The 24577-nt window shown below is 36.4% G+C and overlaps 1 protein-coding gene across 1 annotated transcript; it reads left to right on the top strand.

Moving 5' to 3' along the window:
* Positions 1 to 19450: 19450 nt before the first annotated feature.
* Positions 19451 to 24016, top strand: LOC129237087 (uncharacterized). The gene is made up of 3 exons (XM_054871503.1): positions 19451 to 19948; positions 20022 to 20162; positions 23468 to 24016. The coding sequence occupies exons 1-3, from the start codon at positions 19460 to 19462 to the stop codon at positions 24014 to 24016; spliced, it is 1179 nt and encodes a 392-aa protein (XP_054727478.1). The 5' UTR covers positions 19451 to 19459.
* The last annotated feature ends 561 nt before the right edge of the window (positions 24017 to 24577 follow it).

Genomic DNA, 24577 nt, shown 5'->3' with positions numbered 1-24577 from the left:
AATGTATGAATGTGTAAAATGTTCGCACAATGCTTTGCTTTCATGGTCAAAAGTAAATTTCCAAACAGAAATAAGTCACACTAAACGATGTGCTGTCAAATTGTCGTGCAGCAAACGTTAACTTCCCTTTCCATGCTACTTTGGTCGTACTCTGGTCGGGCACAATGAATTTGCGGCAGCAAACGCTTCAAAACACTGAGTTGGAACAGAACATTTGACTCACTGGAACGAATTGTTTGTTTCAACTTAGTAGCTGGCTCAAGGCATTTATTAGGCATTTTAGAGGTTTGCAGGCACATTTACACGTGGGGTTCGCCATGTTAGAGGTTGTGAAATTAAATCGCTTTCGTGTGACAAAGCGGACCATTCCAGCGGCCGTGAGATGATTTTTGAGGTTAGCGACAGTGTGCACGCTTTTAACGCGAAAGGTTGGATATCTACCGCATTTTAGGAAACGCAATTTGTCTTTCTTCACGGTGGTACTTAAGGACTTCTGCGCTTAATATTTCGTATAAGTGATGTGTCCAATTATTTTAACTATTCAAAACTCATTTACTTTGCTGATAACTTGAAGAGCAGCTCTAGAGTTGCATGTGAGATTTGTTGTTGTTGTTAAAATGGTTGAGTGTTTCCACTGAAATAATCCTAATTAGCAGCAAATTCTTTATCTCCATGTCAGAGATCTTATTAATATAATTTGCTGTAAGAAAGGCTTACCAAAGGGGCGGAGTCGTGCCCTAGCTAGCTCTGGGCATTCACATAAGGAGTGGAAAAGACTTTCCTTCGCCCGTTCCGATTGACAGCTTCTGCAGATAGGTTTGACGGGTAGGTCGAGCCTAGCTGCATGATCCCCTACTCTCCAATGGCCAGTGAGGGTTGCGGTGATGCGTGAGATGTTTGTTGGATCCTAACAGATCATTCGTCCTTTGAGATATGTAGGAAGTCTTTAATAATCTCCAATCAAATGTTGCTTACGTTTAAAAGTTCATTGCTCCGGTTCTCCATAAATTAAAAATACGTTTTCCATCAAAAGTCGCGCAAAAAACTGATAGCTTCTAATAAAAAACTCGCTACGTGGTAGGGGAAAAAACCGATTGGAATCGATTCATTTTATTACGGGAATTTGGTAATAAACTCCGCGACAAAATATTATAACCAGTTTTTATTACTTTTTTTTTAAGTTGCTTTCATTTCTTATAAAAATATAGCCCATTTTACCACAAAAATCATATGGATCAAAGTTTCAAACTTTATAACTGGTATTTAAAAAGACACGCCTAGACATAAAATTTGTAAAAATTTAGATTATTTCAGGTTGCACTATTACAATTTTATTCAAACTACGGTTCTTAACAATTATATGTAAAGAATTTCATAACTTAAATGTCCACCATGCACTCGTAAATCCAAAGGTAAAATCCACCAAACAGTCGGTTCATGAATTCCTAATTGTTGAGAACGTCGAGAAATCAGCAACACTGCGCTACAACCGCAGAATTCCCAACAACATGTCGAGTTTTTGGTTTGCTAGTCCTTTTTCTATCCTCTACAGAATCAGTTTCACAAAATGGTTCACCAACCTTTGAATTGTTGACCCGTTCGCATGATTATTTTCAAACAAAAAAAACCAACCAAATCAAGCCAAAAACCCAATTTCGCCATATGTTGTTCTTAAAGGTTGACTATTTTCATAATAACTTTGACTAATTTTAAAGTGTCTCGAAAGATATTACATCTGTCTACTTGACAAATGTCCAAGATGACATAAACGAAAAGTATCGTCTTGGAATAATTCACTAGTGGCATCTACACGCCACTTTTGAAATACCCTCAACAATATTTACAAAAATTCGACAAATTTTCATCAACATTTCAAAATTTTTTAATACGAATTTTTAGAAAAATTTAGGTGTACAGTTTCAAAGCCCTGTAAATTTTACAATTTTTTTTGGTAGGTGAGGTGGGGTCCAAAATGCCACTAAAATTATCCCTCCTCTCCTTCGCTCAGCGCTTCGCAGTATATGCACTTGGAATCGATTACCTTGCCCATGCGGTATAGTTATCTCCGGAAGTTTCCGTGGCCCGAGAGGAACTGAGTAGTTCCCTTTCCGGAAATTCATTTGCACCCATTTGACTATTTATGGAATAGGTTTCGCCATCTATCTGCCACTCGTTTCAGTGTCCCATCACCTTTGCCACCGCAGCATGGTTGACGTATTCATTCGTTCCCGGACCATGAAGTCGGCAGGTATCTGCATGCTGATCACGAAAATTGCAGCTCCTGAGACAGTGCGGTAGCTGAGGCATACCCTATCTGAGCCCAGAAAGTAAGCCTGCGGTCAAGTTGAATACCTAAGTAGTTCACTACTTTTTGGGTCACTGAGGACGTGTCGCCATTATGCATGCTGACCACGAGTGGCATGTGACCTCGTGTCATAAGGATGTCTTCGGTTTTATGTTTCGCGAGTTCCAGGTCGTGGTTCTTAAGCCTTATTCGCGTCTTTATCATGACTTGGTTCAGCTTTATTCTAGCGTCCTCAGTGTCACGAGCTGGTACGACCGTCGCTATATCGTCCGCGTATCCCACTTTATATGTGTGTTCTGGCATTTCTATGCTCAATTTCTTGTCGTAGCTCAATTTGTCGTCGTAGCTCAGATTCCAGAGATCGGGGCCAAGAATAGATCCTTGAGCTGCACCAGACGTTACCGCTTTTGTTTTCTGACCATCTGGTGTGTCGTACAGCAGTTCACGCTCACTCAGGTAGCTCTGGAGAATCCTTAGCAGGTATTCAGGTATTCAAAACCTCTGTCGTAGTGCCTTTATAATGTCTATCCATCGTTGGCTGTTAAAGGCGTTTCGTACATCAAGCGTTGCCAGGACGGTGATGCGATTCGGGTAGTGGCGTCTGCGTTGAGCGCTGCTTACCACCTCCTCTATTGCACCAAGTGTTGATTTGCCACGTCGGAAACCGTATTGTCTTGCGGACAATCCTCCTGCACTCTGAACAGACTCTACAAGTCTGCGCTGTATGAGTTTCTCAAACAATTTCCCAGCGCTGTCCAGCATGCAAAGCGGACGCCAAGCTGACGGTTGATCTAGATCACCCTTACCTTTACCAATCAGCAACAGTTTCTGTATTTTCCACAGCTTAGGGAAGATGCTTTGGGCAACGCATGCATCGTAAACGTCGAGCATCACATCTGGTCGGCTTTCAGCCACAAGTTTGAGAGCTGCAGCTGGGATGACATCTGGGCCTGGAGCTTTGTTTCTTTTGAGGCTTCTTGACGCAGCTTTAAGCTATTCCTTGATGAAGCGTATGAGCATCTCGTCACCTTGGGGGTCTCAGTCCCCGCTCAGCATAGGGTGCGTAAGGAACAGTCTGTCCACTATTTTGCTGATAGCACCACTGTCTAGATGCACGGCTGTGAAGTTGGCGTTGAGCTTTCCCCTTACAATTTTATAGTCCAGACTTTGGATTCCTTCGGATTTGCTCCTATTTTGCCTTCTCACTGGCGATGTTTCATGACAAGGTGCAAGCTTGAAGTTGCTCAGAGGTTTCGTTGATTTTTAATCATTTTTTCCATCATCCATTTCCATAATCATTTTCGGATTCTCCTATGTATATCTTGCGACCTCGTTGGTGAACAGGTTGTATTAATTACACATATAACACTTGGGCTGAAAAGTCCCAAGCCTGACACATAGATGGCACTAGTTTTATTGCATTCCACCGTATTCACAAGATATGGGTCCCAGCGACTACTGGCTGTTCGCAGACCTAAAAAATGCTCGCCGGTAAGAAAAGTGAAATTAGAGCAGCGCTGGAAATTACGTTGATGAATAAACTAAGGATTTTTTCAGCCCATGTGTTAGACAGATTCATTTATTTTTCACAAGAAGTCTTAGAAAACTATTTGCAATATTTTTTACTTCTTTTAACATTGAAAAGTCATCTGCCGGGAAAATTACGTAGATTCTATTTACAAAACTATTCATCTATAATATTATTCTGTATTAAGAATTGGCAAATAAAGAAAAAACAGAAAAATTTGCCATCATTTGTCACGCGCTGTAAGACAAAGGCAGCAAGGAAGAGAGTGCAAATGCGCGTGACTACCCGCTAGTACGAGCGAGTAGTGCGGAGCTAACGTTTTTAGTAGGACACTGCGTAATGAGCATTACTTACGCTGCTACTTACCTGTTCTTTTTTTGTTATTAACGATGTCACAAGCTATAGATCATCGCCACCACATCGTTGATCAGTCGACAGCGTATCTGTTACTTTCGCCGTCGTTTACCAGTAACCACCAAATTCGCTACTTACCTGAGTATCGCTACTTACCGAATTTTGAAAAGAAAACGCACACGTTTTTGTGCATACATTTGTTATACAATCCTATTTAGTTGGTTTGCTAAAATTATTTTATTTAATACAATAATTTTGTTCTTTATCCACGCTAATACATTATTTTCTTTAATACTGTTTATTGAAGCGCGAAATCAATCCGAAAAAGCCGCACCGTCGTCCGGGTGTTTACGCGATATTATATGGCAAAACAAATCAATGTGCATCAAGAGCAAAGTTCGCATATGAAGGGTGGTTAAATTTCACGGGCCGATGTTGAAGGCGAACCACACCTAAACGTCAACGACACCGTTGGACTTCTTTCTTCGAGGTTATTTGTAAGAAAAGGTGTACGTTGATAAGCCAGCAATAATTTAAGAGCTAAGGGATGATATAATTCGGCACATTAACGGCATAGAACCTCAATTTTGCCTCAGCGTCATCGAAAATTTGGACCATCGGATGGAGGTGTGACGCCGAAGTCGCGGCAAATATTTGGCCAATATTTGGTTCTATGCGTAATTGAGACATACCAATATTATCACAGTAAAGATAAATGACAATATTAAAAAAAAAAATGTATTTTATTTAAAATCAACACCGGCCCTTAAAACTTAGCCACCCTTTAGATAAGGAACTATTTGCATTTGGTGGTCTTTGGAGGCCGTGGCAGCCATTTGGCCAATGTTTTGTTCCATGAATAATTGAGCTATACCACTATAATCATAATAAAGAGAAATGATAATAATTTCTAAAAAAAATTGTATTTTATTCAAAATCAACACCGGCCCTTAAAACTTAACCACCCTTCATAAGTCACACGCAAGGTCAATTATGACATACGGAATTTTAATTCGAGCGGATACAATAACAACAGAGCCAATAATATGCACCGTAAAAGTGCTAGCGCTGCGAACAATAGCTGGGTACACAAGGTGAGGGTAGGTTGGGTTATTTTAGGTTTTTGTGGCAGTCGGTTTAAAACTCACTTAGACCATGTAGTTCCATTGTGGTACCACTGTGTAACACGGAAACCTTACTCTTTATTTTTCATGGAACCAGTTAGGCGCACTTATGAAGCGTAGGATAGGTTTTATCCCAACACCGGATAGTTCAGTAAGAGAGTCAAAATGGTATTTTCCCAACAAACTGGCTATACTCCAAGCAAAGGCTGGACAATTACAAAGGAAGTCTTCTGCTCTTTCTTCCTTGTCTCTACAACTTCTGCAGTATTTACGGGAAATCGCTTCTTTCTAGCCTAGAGGTGTGCCTACCTAACAGCCAATGGCCGGTAATACGAGCCACAATCTTCGAGATGTTCTCTCTTGAGAAGTTGAGCAATTATCCTGATCTTCTCTTATCTACTTGCGACCAAATTAACCTGGTTATAAATCTCGTACTTTCTTCTCTCCATGACCTGTTGGCCTCCTTTAGAATATTAATTTTATTTATTTATTTATTTATTTAATTATTTAATATTATTATTATATTATTTAAGATTAGTATCCTTTCTGGCTAACTCATTTGCTTTGCAATTTCCTTCAATATCTCTATGTCCTGGAATACATATAAGACTGACCTCGAAGTCGGTACTAATATTATTTAGAGCTGCCAGGCAATCCTGAGCAATCTTTGATCTTAGTATAACTGCCCTTATTGGTTTTATGGCCACCTGGCTGTTCGAGAAGATATTTATCGTAGTTCTTGTTACGGCGTGTGCGTTAAGGTGCACAGGATCACTCTGTTTACTTAGCTAGGATGGGCTCTGATGCCAACTTCTATGATTCTACGGTTAGCAAAGTACGAGTTTGGCAGGCTGCGAGAGGCTGCAGATGGAGTAAACTGATGTTTATGTCATGCCTAATCGACTATCGCAAAACCTCGTGTCATTAAGCAGAAGCAGATTGCTGATTGCATATTCGACCACTTTCTATGGGCGAAGCACATGGAAAAGCAGGCATCTAAGACGTGTACTCTACCCAGCTTGTTAAGAGGAGGATGAGACTAGCTTGTCTTTGAGTTGCCACTCTCTTCTTGACGAGATGTTAATCTTGAAGAGCATATTGTGGGTTTAAGGCCGATTAGAAAGATAAGGAAAGAGAAGTTGATTTCTTGATCATAGCTACTCATAGAATGTAGTATAGAAACGTGACCGAACCGCCGGGTCTTCCATAGCGTCATACTACTAATTGTAAGCGCGAAGCGGCGGCCACGTGTTTTCCTACCAGATTTACAGTAGGCAAGTTGACTAACACCTCGAACGCTTTATTGGGGGTGGTCCTTAAAGCGTTGGTATTGCACAAAAACGCAGTTCTGTGGACCTTGCTCAGCAATAGGAAATAACTATATTTTAAGATTTAGCTGATTTTAAGATTCAGCTGATCTCCGGGTGTTCCTCTCAAAAAAGACGTTTTGCGGTGACCACTATATCTCTGAACTGGATCCTCTGAAATTAAAAAACCAAACAGATTTCGTTAAAGTAATATTAAATCTAGTAATTAAACGAAGGAATAAGCAAAATGAATTTTTTTGACAAAATGGCGGTTTCACAAAACAAAAATGGATTTTTTACCAAAATTTCGCCCTTAAATTGCTTATAAAAAAAAAATTTTTATCGGTGGGAAAAAATCTTCCATTAGTTAAAAATATATATTCGAGAAGCTCATGTTAAAATTTGAGACTAATCGGCCTTTTCAAATTTGCGTGTAACTTCGAAAATATTCACCGAAACGATATTAAATTTTCTGTGTGTATTCTTAAATACATATATGTGCTTTAAGAAAAAAAAAGATTTGTCGAAAATTCTAACTAAGTTGTTAAATATACGTCCACAAGGTGGCGCAAAATTTTAAATTTTTTGTAAGTGACTTGAAATCGCAAATGACTTCCGTCTCCTTGTATAACTAAGAACAAGTAACGGGGCCTGCCATTTTTTTGTTTGTGTAATTTTTAAGCGCGGCTAATGCGCAGAATACGCACAAAAATAATAGCAAAGCATTCGCCTCTACTTTGCCTACCTGAATTAAATAAGCAACGGCGGCGATATCCTGGCTTTTCTACTTAGTCTTGCCATAAATTCAGTGACATAAATTCAGTACTTTAAATAATGATTTAATGTTACGCTTATATTTCCATAATTGTTATAAAAATTACTAAGTGTCGAAAGTTGACAGATGGAATAGATTGAAAAAAAAAATATGTTTGAGATATTATACTTTAAGGAAATGCAAAAAAAATCAATTTTTTTTTAAATTCTGGGGTATTCACCCCCTAAGGCAAAAACCACAGAGTAGTGGCTAAAACACCATATTCCTGTGTTCATAGGCGCAGAAGTTTGGAAGTCCAGATCTGAATCCATTGGTCTACAGTTTGTAGTCAAAATTGGAAAACATGGTCTGTCGAAGGCCTCACAGAAATTTGGGGAGTCTCAAACAATCTTTGGTTCGAGCAGCGTCGTCAATATTTATGAAAACCTTTCGTGCTGCAGTACCTGAATGGCCTAATCGTTTGAAGGCTTGGGTAAACGCAAATGGTGAGCATTTCGATTTTTTTTAATATTATTTACATTATAACTAGTTAATAAATTATAACTAACGAACAATTTGGATTTAATTTTGTGCAATACAACTAAATTTAATAATGCTCTGCCCAAGGCTTGCAAAGAAGTGAGCAACTGCGTAAGTTGATGCGGTTTTTTTTTTGTTTCAGCCATTCTTTCCATTTACCGGGATCAATTAGGGCTGAGGCTTCGCTATTTACATGGTGGCGTAGTCTTTCCATATGAGACTTAGCGTTTATGTTGATCAAAGTAGCAGCTGATTCGATGCCAAGGTCGTGTTCGATATCGGTGTTGCGGATGTACCAGGGTGCATTAACAGCGCATCGTAGTACCTTATTTTGGAATCTTTGTATGGATTTTATATTGGTTGAGCTTGAGCAGCCCCATAGCTGGATGCCATAGGTCCAAATTGGTTTAAGCATCTGCTTATATAAAAGAATTTTATTGTATAGGGATAAAGCTGATTGGTTGCTCATAAGCCAGTACATATTTCCAAATCTGATTTCTAACTGTTCTTTTTTCTTTTTAAGGTGAGCATTGCATCTAAGCTTGGTATCTAGTGTCATGCCCAAGTATTTGGCGTTGTTCTGATACGGGATTTGCACGCCGTTTATATGTATATAGTGGCAGATATTGGATTTTCTTCTGTGTAAAGTCTAAATGTACCGATTTTGTTTCATTTCGTTTTATGCACCATTTAATGGTCCACTCTGAGATTGTATTTAAATAAATTTGAACGTTTTTGATTGAGTCAATATCGGTTTCTCCTACCGACAAGATGGTTGTGTCGTCAGCAAATGTTGCTGTGGAGCAATTTGTGGCATTAGGCAAATCACATGTGAAAAGAATATAGAGAATGGGCCCCAGCACGCTGCCCTGTGGGACGCCAGTTTTAATTTCCTTAAGTTCGGAATATATGTTTTCATATTTTATTCGAAAGAAACGATCCGATAGGTATGATTTTAGAATATTAAAATATTGTGTTGGTAGAAGCGCAGTTATTTTGTTGAGGAGCCCACCGTGACAAACTTTGTCAAACGCCTTAGACACGTCCAGAAAGACAGCGGAGCACCTTTTTTCCTCAAAGGCGTTTTCAATGATGCGAGTAATTCTGTGCAATTGATCAATGGTAGCGTGTTTTGTGCGAAAACCAAATTGATGTACTGGTATTATATTTCTTTGCTTCATAATTATGTTGCGACGTTTGGCTAAAAGCTTTTCCCTCAGTTTTGATTTGATTGGTAGGAGCGAGATAGGCCGCTGGCTTCCCTGGTTTACTAAACACAATTATTTCAGCAGATTTCCAATATATAGAAATGTGGTGCAGTTTGAGCTGCATTCCGGCTGCGCTCGATGGCTTAAAGATGCCTTCGAGTTACTCAGCAAAAATATGAGCTTTTTCTATATTGCTTTTGGCCCAAGAACTGGCTTCTTTTTTTTTTTTTTATTGACAATTGTATTTATAGGTAACTATAAAATACAAAAAAAGCTTATAGCTATGGCTACTGTGGCCTTAAGTCAATTTTAATTGGTGGGTACTGTATTACTGGCTGTGAAAAGTATTTTGTGCATTTTCAGAGCGAGTAATCATTGCTGCGTTCGTTTGATAAGCCCTTTAGATAAGTACTCAGAGATCCATTTTTAAAATCTTTCGTCTTCTTAGAAATTCCTTTCGTAATTTTATTTAGTAGTTTTTTGTCGAATGGAGATCTCGTTTGCTGCCATCGTCTACGTACCTTGCGCTTTTCTGCGACCATATCTTTAATATCTTTGGTATATTTATAACCTGATATAACAAACTTTTTTTCCGAAGTGCTACTCCAGGCTACCTGTTGTATGAGTTTATATAATTTTAATATTTTATTATCGAAATCGGAAGTGTTGGTAATTTCTGCATTGTGATTATCCGCGGTTTAGACATTCCTAACATATTCCCAATCGGTATATTTATTCGTTTGCGTGAATGGCAATTTCTCGATAAGCGCATTTTCGTATAATGTTAATAAAATTAGAGCATTTCGAATGAAAATTAAAATTTTGTTTTATATTGGCATGGTTAAATAAAACTTAATTCATTAAAAAAAGTATTATAATTTCATATCTATAACGGACTTAACATATCTATAACTGACGGCAGCACCAAGTATTATTGCGCTGGTCGATCATTTACTTCGCGCAGTTATTGAAAAAGCTATTGAGTCCAAACAGATAGCTCTATGTGCATTTATTGACATATCAGGAGCTTTTGATAACACTTCCTATGAGACAATCTGTAATGCCCTAAATCTAATGGATAATATTCATGTTGAAATCTAGGACGATCAGCGCCGAACTAGGAGGAACAATTAAATCTATCAAAGCCGCAAGAGGTTGCCCCCAAGGTGGCGTACTCTCTCCTCTTTAGTGGACTCTAGTCATAGATGAACTTCTCCACAAACTGAACAACCTAGGTTTTCACACTCAGGATTACGCTGATGACCTAGTAGTTTATGTATTAGGCTGGCATGAGGAAACCATTTCAGATCGCATGCAGCAAGCCCTTACAATAATAAACAAATGGTGCACGGAAAAAGGGCTTTCCATTAACCCATCCAAAACAGCACTTGTACTGTTTACTAGTACAAGGAACATAAATCTCCAATGTCCGATCCTTAATGGAACAACACTTCAACTCTCGACAGAAGCGAACTATCTTGGCGTCAGTATTGACAAAACGCTTACGTGGAATTCCCATATTGAGAGAGTTACTTCAAAAGCCACAAGGGCATTCTTTGCCTGCACAAGGCTTTTTGGTAAGACATGGGGGCTAAACCCTAGAATGGCCTTCTGGACATTCACCACAGTTGTGAAACCCATAGTCACTTATGCATCCTTAGCACGGTGGCCTAAGGTTAAGCAAAGAAAAGCAGTAAACGAATTAAACAAACTGCATCGCCTGATATGTGTTGGTATTACAGGGGCTATGAAAACATGTCCTACTGATGCATTGGGTGTGCTCCTGAATATACCACCGCTTCCAATCGTGATAGAAATGGAAGCTCGCTCGAGTGCCCTTAAATTAAAGATTAAAAGGTATATCTGAACTTAAAAGTGGGGATATGAAAGAACATTTAAAGATCTTAGAAGACTTCCTACATAGTCCCATTCTTCATAGGGATGATATACTATCACCCAAACCAATACTCTTCAGGAACTTCCAAGTCATATTTATGAACGCACAGACTGGAGAACTAACTCTATTATTTTCAAACCTGGCTCTCAGCTATGGTTTACTGATGGGTCCAAATTGGAAAACAGTAGAACAGGGGCAGGAATCAATGGGCCTAAATTCAAAAAATCGATTCCGATGGGATTCTACCCAACAATATTCCAGGCAGAAATACATGCCATTGAAATATGTGTGAGAGAATGCCTTAGCAGGAAAATGAGAGGTACTCACATCTACATACTTTCAGATAGCCAAGCGGCTCTAAAAGCCCTTCTATCAACAACTATCACCTCTAAATTGGTAAATGATTGCCTAACCCTTCTCAATACGTTAGGAAACCTCAACATAGTAACACTAGGCTGGATTCCGTGACATGAAGGACATGAGGGAAATGAAATGGCTGATGGCCTTGCAAAAAAGGAGCAAATATGCAACTTACTGGTCCTGAGCCTTTCTGTGGACTCACAAAAAGCCACATTAATGAATTCCTTAGGAAATGGGAAGAAAGGAAATTTGCTGCACACTGGCTAAACTGTGCCGATCAGCGTCAAGCCAAACTATTTCTAAGTCCCAACAAAGGAATATGTGACAAACTACTCTCACTAAGCAGAGTAGATCTTCGTCTTTTAACAGGATATCTTACAGGTCACTGCAGCCTGAGGTATCATCTAAATAATATTGGTCTATCTGAGACCAATGTTTGCCGCTTTTGCGAAATGGACAAGTTCAGAACATGTGCTTTGTGAATGTCCTGCGTTGGGCAGACAGAGACTTCATCACCTTGGTGGTATCGTAGTAGCTACATGCAATTTTTGGTACAACAAACCTAAAATTGTGCTAAAATTTTTAAAAAGCCTAAAACTCTAGGGTTACAAAAATAGGCCTTTCACAATAGATCAGCTCTGGTCGCAGTGCGTAATGGCCTTCTAATAATAATATTGTAATACCTCGCGCATTACCAGTAGCACGCGCAGTAAGTGCTTACACATGGGGTAAGTGCATGCCAGAACTCAATCGCTGCCAACGGTACCATCGGGCAACGAAGGGTATTAGAGCGCAGCGAAGTGTATTCATCACATTTATCTGTATGTATATGTGCAGTAGGTGGTGACAAGCCTGCTTTCTGCACCCAAAAAAAATTATTAATTTCCTCTAACACACCTGGTTTGCCAGCATAAGGGATTCCTTTTTTCCAAGCGATATTAACGCCGCTTTTACCCATTATTCTTGGAATTGGTTGTATGACAAAACTCAACAAATATTTGCCTAGTGCATAGTAATACTAAAAATACAAAGCATAACGTCATAGGTCAGTACGTCACAACGTCACAACTAGTTGAGAGTGTGAAAATGAAAACCAATTCAATAATTCTATTTTTGATAATGTGCGAAATGCAGAGTGCGAGCGAGGGCAATAAAGTGAAAATTATAGAAGGAAAAAAAGGTTAAAATAAACATAAGTAGGGGAACTTATCTATGCGCGTCAAAGTGTAAATAAATATTTACCTACAAAAGTGAATGAATGAATCCACACACACACACGCAGTTGAAGTTGATTTCCACTCAATGCTCTAAGGTAAATACCAAGCGGTTTCGAACATGTAAATGTCACCGCCCCGCTAATGCCGCTGGCACGAAATTCAAACGCCCATTGGCTACGGGAATGAGACACGTAAACGCAGGCGAGACAACACAGGCGAGCAGTGCATTCTTCTTCATCTGCTTAGCTGGCGCTATGCATGCAGCAGCCAAAAACGAGGAAAAAACTCAATGCTTGCTAACCGGCATAAAAACACCCACACACATAATTGGCATGCCTTTTTAGGTAGGTGTGTGTGTGTAGGTAAGTAGGCAGGATAGCTGGCACTTCAAAATATATGCCTAGCGAGCGTATGAACGCTTGTGTAAATATGAGCATCGGTATATGCATAACTAAGCATACTTGTAAGCACATACATACACACGCACATACCTTCACTTACAGCACCTTTATGTTGCATAGCAATTCACTCAGCAGCGGCAGGCAAGAGCGTCAGAGATATGCACAGGCACACCAGCAAGTGAGCATTTTTATTAATCACCAGCCCACTCAGTACACACAACCAACTAATCGTAGGTTTCGTCTCAAAACACACACACACACACACACATACATTAGTACATAGGCACTCATAGTGAACGCAGCACGCGAAAGGGGCTTGCATGCTGGGCCTACCTTCCACGTGAAGAGTGTAAACAGAGTGCAATTGTGTCTGAATTCTTTTTGGTGCTCAACAAACCACATACACACACGCACACTATATGGTTGCTCATACATACATACATACATACACATATGAACATGGAGTTTCTGCTGGAATGCTCATCATCCATTGATGGCTGCATGCGGTAAATGCCGATGAGTAATTGCAATGTGTGTGCGCACTTTTTCTTCACTTTGCTTGCGTTTTCACTTAAGCGGCAACACTGACTGTCTGTTAGGCGCTGACGCACACCAACACAAAGCCGCTTCATTTGCACACACACACACACCTACTCGCTGGCGCTGATTTGTTTTTGTGTTTTTATTTTGTATTTCTACTCAATTCTCAACGCTTGTTAGATATTAACTCGTAACTTGTAAATGTGAGGGAAACTCAAGCCGACCCCAAGCGTGCAGCGCTGACTAACGCGACGTGCATGAGTTTACTTGCGTACTAGTGCGCGTTTGTGTGTGTGTATGTGTGGCTGTGTACGGAAGCGCTGGATGCCGCCGCCGCCGCCGTCGTTGACTAGCTCTTAAGAGAGTCCGCATTTAAATGTTTTACGTTAGTTCATAAAAAGACTGCGAAACGCAAGCAACGCTATTATTAAGTATAAATACGAGAAACGGAGCAGTAAGCAGCTCGGAGCAAAAATCAAATAAAAGTCGTACCTACAAGAAATAAGCAAAACGAACGAAATACAAATTAATTTAGAGAATACAGTATTATTAACTCCTTAACAAAGTCAACTCCAACTCAAAGTAGCTGTGAATTAAATCATTTATAAACGAAATACTAAGCCGTAGCTAATTAGTGACGTGATTTACAATAGAAAGGAATAATAGACTTGTAAGCGGCCAATAAGATTTTACCTTAAAAAGAGGCGTGTGTTTTTTGAAACAAAAAAAAAAAAAAACAATTAACAAATAATTTAACAATTAACAAATTAAAAATAAACAAATAATTTATTTAAAAAATATTTATATCGAAATACTATAACGCAAGCTCTTACGCGAGTGTGATTTCCTACGAAAGCCCACTTTTCAGCGGAAAACTGGGAACTAACAGTATTTTTTCAAAGAGGCAAAAGGTATGTATGTGTGCTGAGAATATTAGAGGTAGATGTGTTTGTATGTAGAGCAAATGTATCATACGAGTATCATTAGACTGAAGGGAGGCGGCTAAATGTAAGATCAAAACAGGAGAATAAAAACAAATGAATTTAAATAAAAGTAAATGAAGAAGTAGAATAGAAAATAAAAAATAAAATAGCAAATAGAATAAAAAACCGAAATAAAATGGAAAGCAAAATAAAACGAAATGAAATTAAATAAAATTTGTCGAATTTCATTTAAATTAAATTGAAAAAAAAAAAAAATAATACCAAATTCATTAAATAATTAAAACAGAAAAACAAAATAAAATAAACTACTTCAAACTGAATAAATAAAGGGATATGAATGAAATAAACGAAAATGATACAAAACACAAGTTGCCAAATTTTAATTATAATACAATAAATTTAAAAAAGCGCTTAAATAAATAAAAAAATAAATAGAAATATACTAAAATGAACTAAAACAAAATTAAATGAAATTAATAGAAACCAAAAATTTAAATAAAAAAATAAGTTAAATAAAACGAAATGAATGAAAAAATGAATAGTGGCAGGCTAATAACCTAAAAATAGATTAACGAAACCAACGCAAGACTGAGTCTGGTCGAGGCCCTACGCTTCCGACTGGAGTGAACAAGGTAAAATAAAAAAACCAAAAGAAATCAACTAAACAAAATTTAACTAATGTATGTATATAAAATTAAATTACAAAAAACATTATAACCAAAATATACAAAAATTATTAATTAAATTACAAATGATATTAAAAAAAGGCAATTGAATAAATTAAAGCGTAAAATAAAATAATAAGTAAAGTATTAAAATAAATAAAAAATAAAATAAATAAAAAATAAAAGTAAAATAAAAAAATAAAATTAAAATAAAAAAAATTAAATAAATAAAAAAAAATTAAATTGAAACAAAAAAAAAAAAAAAACTAAATGTAATTAAATGAAAGCAAATGATGTGAAATAAAAAAATTAAGTCATGTGAATCAAATTAATTAAAAAAAAAAATTAAATAAAATATAAAAAATAAAACATAAATTAACTAAAATAAAAAAAATCTATTAAATTAATAAAAACTAAAAAGAAATTAAGTTTAAAACAATGAAATCAACTGAAGTAAAACAAAATTAAACTATTGTATATCAAATTAAATTTAAAAAAAAATATAACCAAAATATAAAAAAATTACATAAAATAAAATAAAATTAAAAAAAGGCAATTAAATAAATACCCAAAAGAGAAAATAACAAAACAGAAAGAAATAAATAAAAAAATAAGTAAATAAAGAAATAAATAAATAAAAAAATTTCATTAAAATAAAAAATGTATTTAAATGAAACGAAATAATGTTAAATAAAATAAAATTAAGTCCTGTGAATCAAATTAATTTCAATTACAAGTTTTACCACAAATTCCTTGTTTTATTATATTGGAAACAAAATTATATTATAATAATATTACTAAAATCTCTGTTTTTAGTTTTTTTATTGAAATACCGCTAAGAATTTGAATAAATAATGATTTTTATAACATATTACCATTTTCTATAATTGGTTAAAACAAAAAAAAAAAAAAAAAAAGAAAGATAAACAAAACTGAAATTGGTGAAAATTTAAATTTTTTTTTCATTAAATTAGTTCAAGAATTATAAAAAATGTTATATCATTTTCGGTTCGAAATTTCTTTTTATAACAAAGCAAACAAAGAATGCAATGCACTTTTAAGTAGTGTTTAAAGAAAAATAAAAAAAAATTACGGTTTTCAGTTTTCAAAAGAATTAATAACTAAAAACACCATCTACTATCGCACTTAGGCCTAGCAATAAAAATGTGGACCTTAGCAAGTACCAAATTTTACCACTCCAACTAAATCCGCCAAATATACCACAATGCTGATGTTAAATATAAGAACAAAAACAACAACAACAAGAAAGCACTTGGTAGCTGCTGATAAGTTTAAGCACTTGCTGTACCTCCACACATGCGTGCATACATCCTTACATACACACACAAACACACACTCATATGCAAGCAGGTATAAAACGCTTTCAGTTTAAGAACTAATTTAGGTACTCGTATAAGCGAAAAAACCCACCTCGGAAGTTTGCCTGTTTTAATGCCGTCATGACTATGTCGTCACACCTGCCAAATATAGGTCAACACTTTACCTTCGCCTTGACAGTGCATACATACAAGCATACGCTAAGAAATACAATTCCAAAAAAATTACGCGCACTAAAAAAACAAAAAAAATCGAAAACTGAAAGAAATGAAGCAAAATAAAACAACAAAAACAGCAGCAGCGATTAAAAAAAATCAACTCGACTTCAAAACAGAAACGACCTTTCATTCCATTTTAATGACAAAAACATGGTTATTATAAGCTTGGCGCGCTAACGCCTACGAGCGTGTCTCAGCACGCAACAACAACTTGAGCAAGTCATCGCATGTGCATGCCAACATACAAACAAACGCATTTATGTACGTCACCAGCGCATTTTATAGCTACTTTTTGGCACGCTGCCGGCGGCACGTCGTGACGCTTGCGTACAGCGCGTAGCGAAAACGCCAAATTTTCATTGCATACAAATGCGCACATACACACACATATATATGTACTTGTAGGAATGTGTGTGTGCGTGTTGTTGACGATTATGAGCTGCCGCATTAGACGCTTAAACACATATTTGCAACTTGTAATTTGCAACACTAAACACCGGGCACTGCTTCGCCCAACTAATCAACTGCCTTTGCCAGCTTGCAAGAGCATACATACATACGTGCGTGCGTGCGTGCGCGTGCGTATGTAACTGTACCTGCTGCTTTTTTCCGCACGTCAGCAGTCACATTTTTGCTGCCAGCCGAGTGTCGTGCAATTGTTGTCGCCAACTACTTGTTGCTGCGCGAATGTTGTTCACTCCTTCATTTACTGGTTGCTGTTGTTGTTGCTGTTTGTTTCTTTATCGTTGTTTGTTGCCTGCTGCTCTGGCGCATGCGCCACACGTTTGTTTAGGTCTTCGAATGACACTTGGGTTTTGGTGCCGCTTATTTGCTGCGCGCTCAAGCGCTTTTTGTTGTTGTGCCTGCTGTCTGCCTACCACTTTGGCTGTTTTACTACTCGTTTAATGTCGTAATATGATAATATGGTTGCCTCGCAGGCATTTTGCAATATTAATTAACATATTTGTAGGATTTATTGCCAACGATAAGTTGAAGTAAATGTCAACTATGAGGAGAGTTTTTTTTTTGCATGGCGAAAAGCAGTAGCAACAGGTTGGGCCGCGCTTTGTTTTAGTAGTATATTAATATTACAGCTTTTTGAAAAAAAACGGAAATATTACGAGGTAATAAATATGGTACGAAAATTGAAATATGAAAATAATAAATGTCAAAAACAATAATAAATAATAAATTAATAATGATAAGAGCCTATACAGCAAGCGGAAATCAAATCTGAAGATGTTTTTTTTTGTTTGCAAAAATATAGGCACTTAACTCGCAGTGAGCTTTCTTTTTTTTCGTTATTTCGGAAAAATGTTGCTGCACTTTAATAGTAAATAATGTGAAATAAAAGAGAAAAAAAAAAAATAAACTAAAAAAAATAAAATAAAAAATAAATAAATTTTAAAAATGTAGCTATAACAAATTTACATATTTGTACATTTTAAAACTTAACTTCTTCATTAATTTATCTTCCTTTTAAGAAAAAAATATAAATAAATAAATAATTGGCGTTTATACTTCTGTAAGGTGTTTGGCCGAGCTTCTCCTCCTATTTACGGTGCGCGTCTTGATGTTGTTCCACAAATGGTTCCTATTAAGAAAAAATTTAAAAAAATCTACTTTTAACTATTTAATATCATAATTATACATGGGAATTAAGTCGCGCAGCAATTTCCAAGAAAATATTTTCATTAAAACACAGCTTCATCAAAAATTATTTTAACGTATTCCTCTTCATTATTTTTTAACCTTGAATCAAAAATATTAAAAATATTTCTAATGAACAATTATTTCATTTCAAATTTTGATGTTTTAGTTTTCGATCTTAAATGAAATTTAGTCTTTATAAAAAAATTATAAACTTTTATTTTTTTATTTTTTATTTTTTTTTTATAAAATTATATAATTTTTTTATACATTTTTTTTATTAATTTTTATTTACTATTTTTTATAAAATTATTTAATTTGTTTTATACATTTCTTTTTGTAAATTTGTATTTCTTTATTTCTTTATTTTTTATAAAATTATAATTTTTTTTATTTTTTTATAAAAGTATATAATACCTTTTATACATTTTATTTTTTTTATTAATTTTTGTTTTTTTTTTATAAAATTGTTTAATTTTTTTTTATACTTTTTTTTTAATATTTTTATTTTTTTATAAAATTAAAAATTTCCTTTTTATAACTTTTTTTTTATTTTTTTATAAAAATTATTTCGAAAGCTAGTTTAGACAACAAAACAAACTAAAGAATGTTTCACAGCTTTCAAAAAACCATGAAATTTATTAGAAATTGGCCTAAACGCTGTTTTTTATAAATTTAGTATTTAAAAAAGAAATTATTTAAAATTAATTTTTGTATTAAAATTTTGCACATAAACGGTTTTTGAAAGCTATTTTTGAAAACCAAACCAAACTTTAATTTATTAAAATTAATTAAAGCCTATTTTTATAAACTTATAAAATAAAAAAGTTCTTAAAAAATGTTCCATTCAAATTTTGTATATAAACTGTTTCCGAAAGCTATTTTGGGAACAAACGAAAACAAAAAGTTAAAAAAATTTCTCAAAGCTTTTGAGAGAACCTGAAATTTATTGAAATTAATAATTAAGACGTATTTTTATAAATTAGTATTAAAAAAATGTGTACACATTTTTCTTTTCTTATACATTTTTTTTAATGTTTTTTTTTCAATATTTTTCTTCATTACAGCTTTCTTCATTCCTCACTCAACCTCATCACAAATCCAGCACCATGGCTACCCCACGTGCCAGCACCCGCAATGCCACTACGATGCCTTCAGGCTTAACAGCCACACAAAAAACACAACCACGAACACAACAGTTAACAACCTTAACAGTGCTAATGTTAACAATGCTAACAGTATTAACACAAATGCCGGCTCGCAGCACAGCGGCATCCTTACACGCCACCAAAGAGTCTGCCTTCGCCGCCGCCGCTCCCGCCGCACCAGTATTGAACACAGCCGGCGCAGACAATGCGCTAAGCAACAGCCAGCCTGCAGTGCTGCAGCAAATGTACGACAGCACAGCAAATGGGCAGCGCGGACGACGAAAACGCTTGCACAAACGTCACAATGCCAGCATACGTTTGAGTGAATTGGCAGGAGCGAGCGAAGCAGAGATTACGCGCGAATGGCACAATTCGTGTGGTGGACAGGAGGTGATGCCGCGCAGTGAGCGTCCAATGCATGCCGGCAATCACAAATATGTGCGGAAACAGGTGAGTGCCGAGACGAGCGGAAGTGGGGCGAAAGTTGTGAAATGCTTAATTTTTATTTTGTTTTCGTTTTTAGTTGGTCGCCTTAACCAAATCGCTGCGCTATGAAAATACGACACTCAATACGCTGCATAAAATCAATATCGAGGATATGCCCGCATGGCGGCTGCACAGCAACAAATACAAATTTCTGCCTAGTTTGAATCGCAATTCTAAAGTGAGTATGCAAAGTATGAAAAAATAGTGCAAATTCAAATAGTTCACGTGCATACATAAATATTATACATAAATATACTTTTGGCATGTGTGTGTGTGTTCAGGCAATTAATTGATTACTGGGAAACTTGTTAAGCGCGACGAGCGCGAAAATAAAAATGAACATCAGCGCAAAGCAAATTTTGTAAACAATAATCAACACAAATTGCAACCGCAAAGCGAAAAAAAAAACAATTACAACAACTGATTTGCAAACTGAATGCAAACAAATGAGGCGAGCCACACTCGTCCGCGTACAAACACACCGAAAAAAATATGCGAATAAAATGAAACACTTTCGATACACTCTTGACCGATTTACGCTTGTACGCGTCGCTTTCCAGTAAAACCAGCTGTCCCATACTTTAGTCGTTCAACGGCATCGCAATACAGCTGTTCGACTGCCCGTCTGCCGATCAAAAGCAACTCCGCGCAACAATTGCGATGATCGTTTTTATTGTATTGTTTTTTTTTTGTCATTTACCTCATAAGCAAATTGTAAACACATACAAACACACACACACACGCTTGTACCAATGCGTGCCGATACTCAACTGAACTTATACCGTTTTCAAGCATTGGCGTGACGTAGTGACGTACTCGTATTATCATCCGTTGAGAGAAATTGGCACCACATTCGATGACTAATCCAAAAGTTTAGTCACTTTGTATCGGCTTACAAGCGGAGCGCGGCGAAAATGCGCAACGCCAGACAGCTAGACACTAAAAGACACACATACAAACACGTAGAAATAAAATTCATATACATACATCCGCATGTGTGTGAGTGTGCGTGTGTGTATGTCGCATAAACATATGCCAGCGTCAAGCTTTTGTTTTGCGCGCGCTTTTTCACTGAAGTTCGTCAGCTCTTTGAGGTTGTTTTTTATGGTTTTTGGTTTGTCGTTTTTTATTATCGTAAAAATTTATTGTTGTCAGGTTTTAGTTACTACGCTTACGCTGATTGTTTGTTCTTCCACATACATACGTACATACATACATAGGTACATACATCCATATGTGCGTGCCTAGGTTGCTTTTGTTTTTTTTTTGCCTTTCTCTGCCTGCCCACTTATCATTTGTTCTCCTGTCAAATGAGGGCTCGTCCGCTTATCGGCGTATCGAAATTCTCGCTGAGTGTTTTCCCCCAATTAAATCGATAGCCTGCGGCTGTTTAGTGGATTTTCCCAATAGCTTTTTTAGCAGTCTTGCTAGCACAGTGTAGAAATTTGTTGTGTTGTGGGTGCAGGTGAAGTCAAGAGCTGAATCAGAGAAAAATACAATACGGACGTGATTGTTGTGGCTGTATTACTACTGTAACTGGTACGATAGAGGACAAATAAGCAGGCAGTCGTCTTAGACTAATTTTACCAAAAACGGTGTTAACTGACTGAAATAAGTATGTCGAAGGGGCGAGTAATAATAAGGTAAAACATTCCACGATACGATTAAAAGCTTCTAAATGAAACAGTTGTTGTACTGCTGTCATTGTAGAGATTCATTTGCATTTTTTTTTACCTAAAAAGCAAATTTTTTCCTTGTAATAAAAGTCATCGCAACCTTTCAGTTTTACCAAAAAACCGGCACTTTATTAGACACTTTCCTTTCACTTTTCTCCCGCGACTTTCTCAAATGCCTCTCAGCAATCCACTGTGATCTCCTTAAGCGCGCACTCTAGTAATCGAAAAATCAACAAATTCAAATACTTTGTTATCGCTTGCTTATAGCTCAGCCACTTTGCCGCTCTGACTTCAAATTTGGCTGAGAGAAAGTGGATTTTTAGCATATTTCATTTACCTTTTAAATAATTTTAACTAAGTGGCAACCTTATACGAATATATAAAAATTAGGTAGCATCTCAAAACTATTTCTAAATTAAAATTGCCAGAAACGACACCCATTTGATACCCATATTGTCATATTTTATTTACTTTTTTAATCACTGCATGCAAGTAGCAACCTTATACAGATAGTTTTATAGAAAATACCCATCTAAGAGGCTTTTTCAAACTACTCGTTTGTTGCCTACTCATATGTCATTAAAATACATTTTATAGATAACCAATTAATTTCAAAAACCCCTATTGAAAACTAGGTGGCAACCCCCCTAAATTGATTCTTATTTAAACTGTTAAAGGAAGTTTTAATTTGACACGCAGATTGCTTTATTTAATTTCCTTTATTTTTTAAATAATTTGAAAAAGGTAGCAACCCTTCAATTTATTTATTAGTCAAGGCTCTTAACAGGAATGTGACCAAGTGCTATACTTAAATAATTTTTCCAATAATTTGAAATAGGTGGCAACCCTTCTCAATTTTTTTCTTAATTAAGGCTGTTACGGTATCCATCCTACGAAAGCATGCGGTTAAAGGAAGCTTTAATTCGATATGAACATCGCTTTATATAATTTATATAATTTTACTTATTTTTTAATAGTTTTTAAAAGGTTGCAACCCTTTTAAATATGTTTCTTAATTCAGGTCGTCTAGGGCAGCTTGACAAATAGCTGTACATTCTTAATTAACTTTTCCAATTGAAAAAGGTGGCAGCCCTTCTCAAAATGTTTCTAACTAAAGCTTTAATTTTATATGCAAATCGCTCCATTTTATTTATTTTATTTATTATATAAATAACTTGAAAAATGTAACAAGCCTTACAAATTTGTTTCTTAATTAAGACCGTTAACGGAAGCATGAGAAATTATTATACTTACTTTACTTATTCAATAATTTGAAAAATGTGGCAACCCTTATAAAATTTTTTTAATTAAGTCTGTTAAGGGAAGCTCTAATTTGATACGCAAATTGCTTTACATAATTTTTTTTTAATAATTTTAAAAAGGTGGCAACCCTTCTCAACTTTTTTTCTTCATTACGGCTGTTAATTTAAGTTTGACAAGTTGATATGCTTAACTACCTTTTTCAATCATTTGCAAAAGGTGGCAACCCTACCTAAAACCTTCTTTAATCTCTCTAGAAGAACCTTTATTTGATACGCGAACTCCGAACTTTCAACCTGTCAACCTTTTAAATAAACTTAGAAAGTTAAAAAAAAATTGAATACAAGATTTTATTCAAATATTGATAAGTTGCCATACTAAATTCATTTTTTCCTAAATTTGTTTTCTAATTAGGGCTGTATATTTATGTGATTTGTATGTATATTTGTGTGCACGTGTTCATATCCACTTTCATCTCAGCTACATATTTACATTTACTCTCATTATCAAAATCGACTAATCCTCATTTTCTCTTCTCCCATTGCAGGTCGAACTACGCCGCTGGCATCGTGACATGCAAACGTATGTCGCCTCCTTCATCGAATTGGGTGTCAAGCAATATCGTTGGGATCAGGAGAAACGTCAGCATACAAGTGCGGAAGCATATGAAATCAACTCATTGGTGCTCAGCTCCAAACGCGAGCTCTGCGAGTTGGAAACTGCGTTCAACGCCACACATCCAAAAGGCAAATTGCAATTCATAACAGGCGAAGAAATGCAAAAAAAGTTGAAATTCTATTCGAGAGATGAAAAGCGTGTAGCCGAGCGCGGCGCCGACCCAATCGATTTGAGATATGCCAAGCAACGCTATACCAAATATATACGTCATATGTTCCATATATTGCGCCACCAGCTGAGAACAAGGCGGGCAGCAGCGAGAGCGTCTTCAAAATCGATGGCGTACAGCTATGAGAACAACAGCCAACAATGGGCCGCACTTGCGCAGGCGATAGACTACAGTGCAGGTAGCGAGCAATCCGCGCAGGGGGCAGATGAGGCGAACAGCAATGAATCGTCATTGGGATTGGCATTGTGAGAGAGTGCCACAAATCCAGTGCGGGTAACGGGTAGAAGGAGATATATGCATGCATATTAGGCGTGCATATGTGAAATCTCTCAAATGTGCCATTAATAGCGGAATGAAAAGAAGCTCTGCCACCGAAGTGCGTTTACACGGCAGCCGCTACGGGTTGGTATTTGCAGAAGGATGCCTAGTGCTGACACCACAGCAGCGATCCTGTGCAATGTAAATGGAAATATTTTATGGTGTTGCCACAACTACCATGCAGCAATTCAAAATCTGCGGCGGCGAATGTTTCATGCTGCTACAGCAACAACCGAGCAACCCGAGTGCCGGCTATTTTACACTTCCAGCCATCACAACACATTCCATTTTAGCTCTAAGTACACAATGTCCAGTGATAGGCTAGAGTTCCTCAAACTATGCATCACATTAAATATTTATTTATGACTTCACTTATTTATTGCATTCATTTAGGCGTAAGCGCGCATTTCATATCATGAAATCTATTTATTCCAAACATGTCCAGCATTTCATTTAGCAATTAAGTTTTTTTTTTATATATAATTTATTGCA

The sequence above is a fragment of the Anastrepha obliqua genome, chromosome 2 (assembly GCF_027943255.1).
Source record: "Anastrepha obliqua isolate idAnaObli1 chromosome 2, idAnaObli1_1.0, whole genome shotgun sequence".
Lineage (NCBI taxonomy): Eukaryota > Metazoa > Arthropoda > Insecta > Diptera > Tephritidae > Anastrepha > Anastrepha obliqua.
Note: the sequence above shows the minus strand (reverse complement) of the source record. Positions and strands in the feature narration are given on the sequence as shown.

Coding starts and splice junctions, on each gene's coding strand:
- LOC129237087 (XM_054871503.1), top strand. CDS start 19,460: ATGGCTACCCCACGTGCCAGCACCCGCAATGCCACTACGATGCCTTCA. Junction 19,949..20,021: donor ACAAATATGTGCGGAAACAG/GTGAGTGCCGAG, acceptor TTTCGTTTTTAG/TTGGTCGCCTTAACCAAATC. Junction 20,163..23,467: donor GTTTGAATCGCAATTCTAAA/GTGAGTATGCAA, acceptor CTCCCATTGCAG/GTCGAACTACGCCGCTGGCA.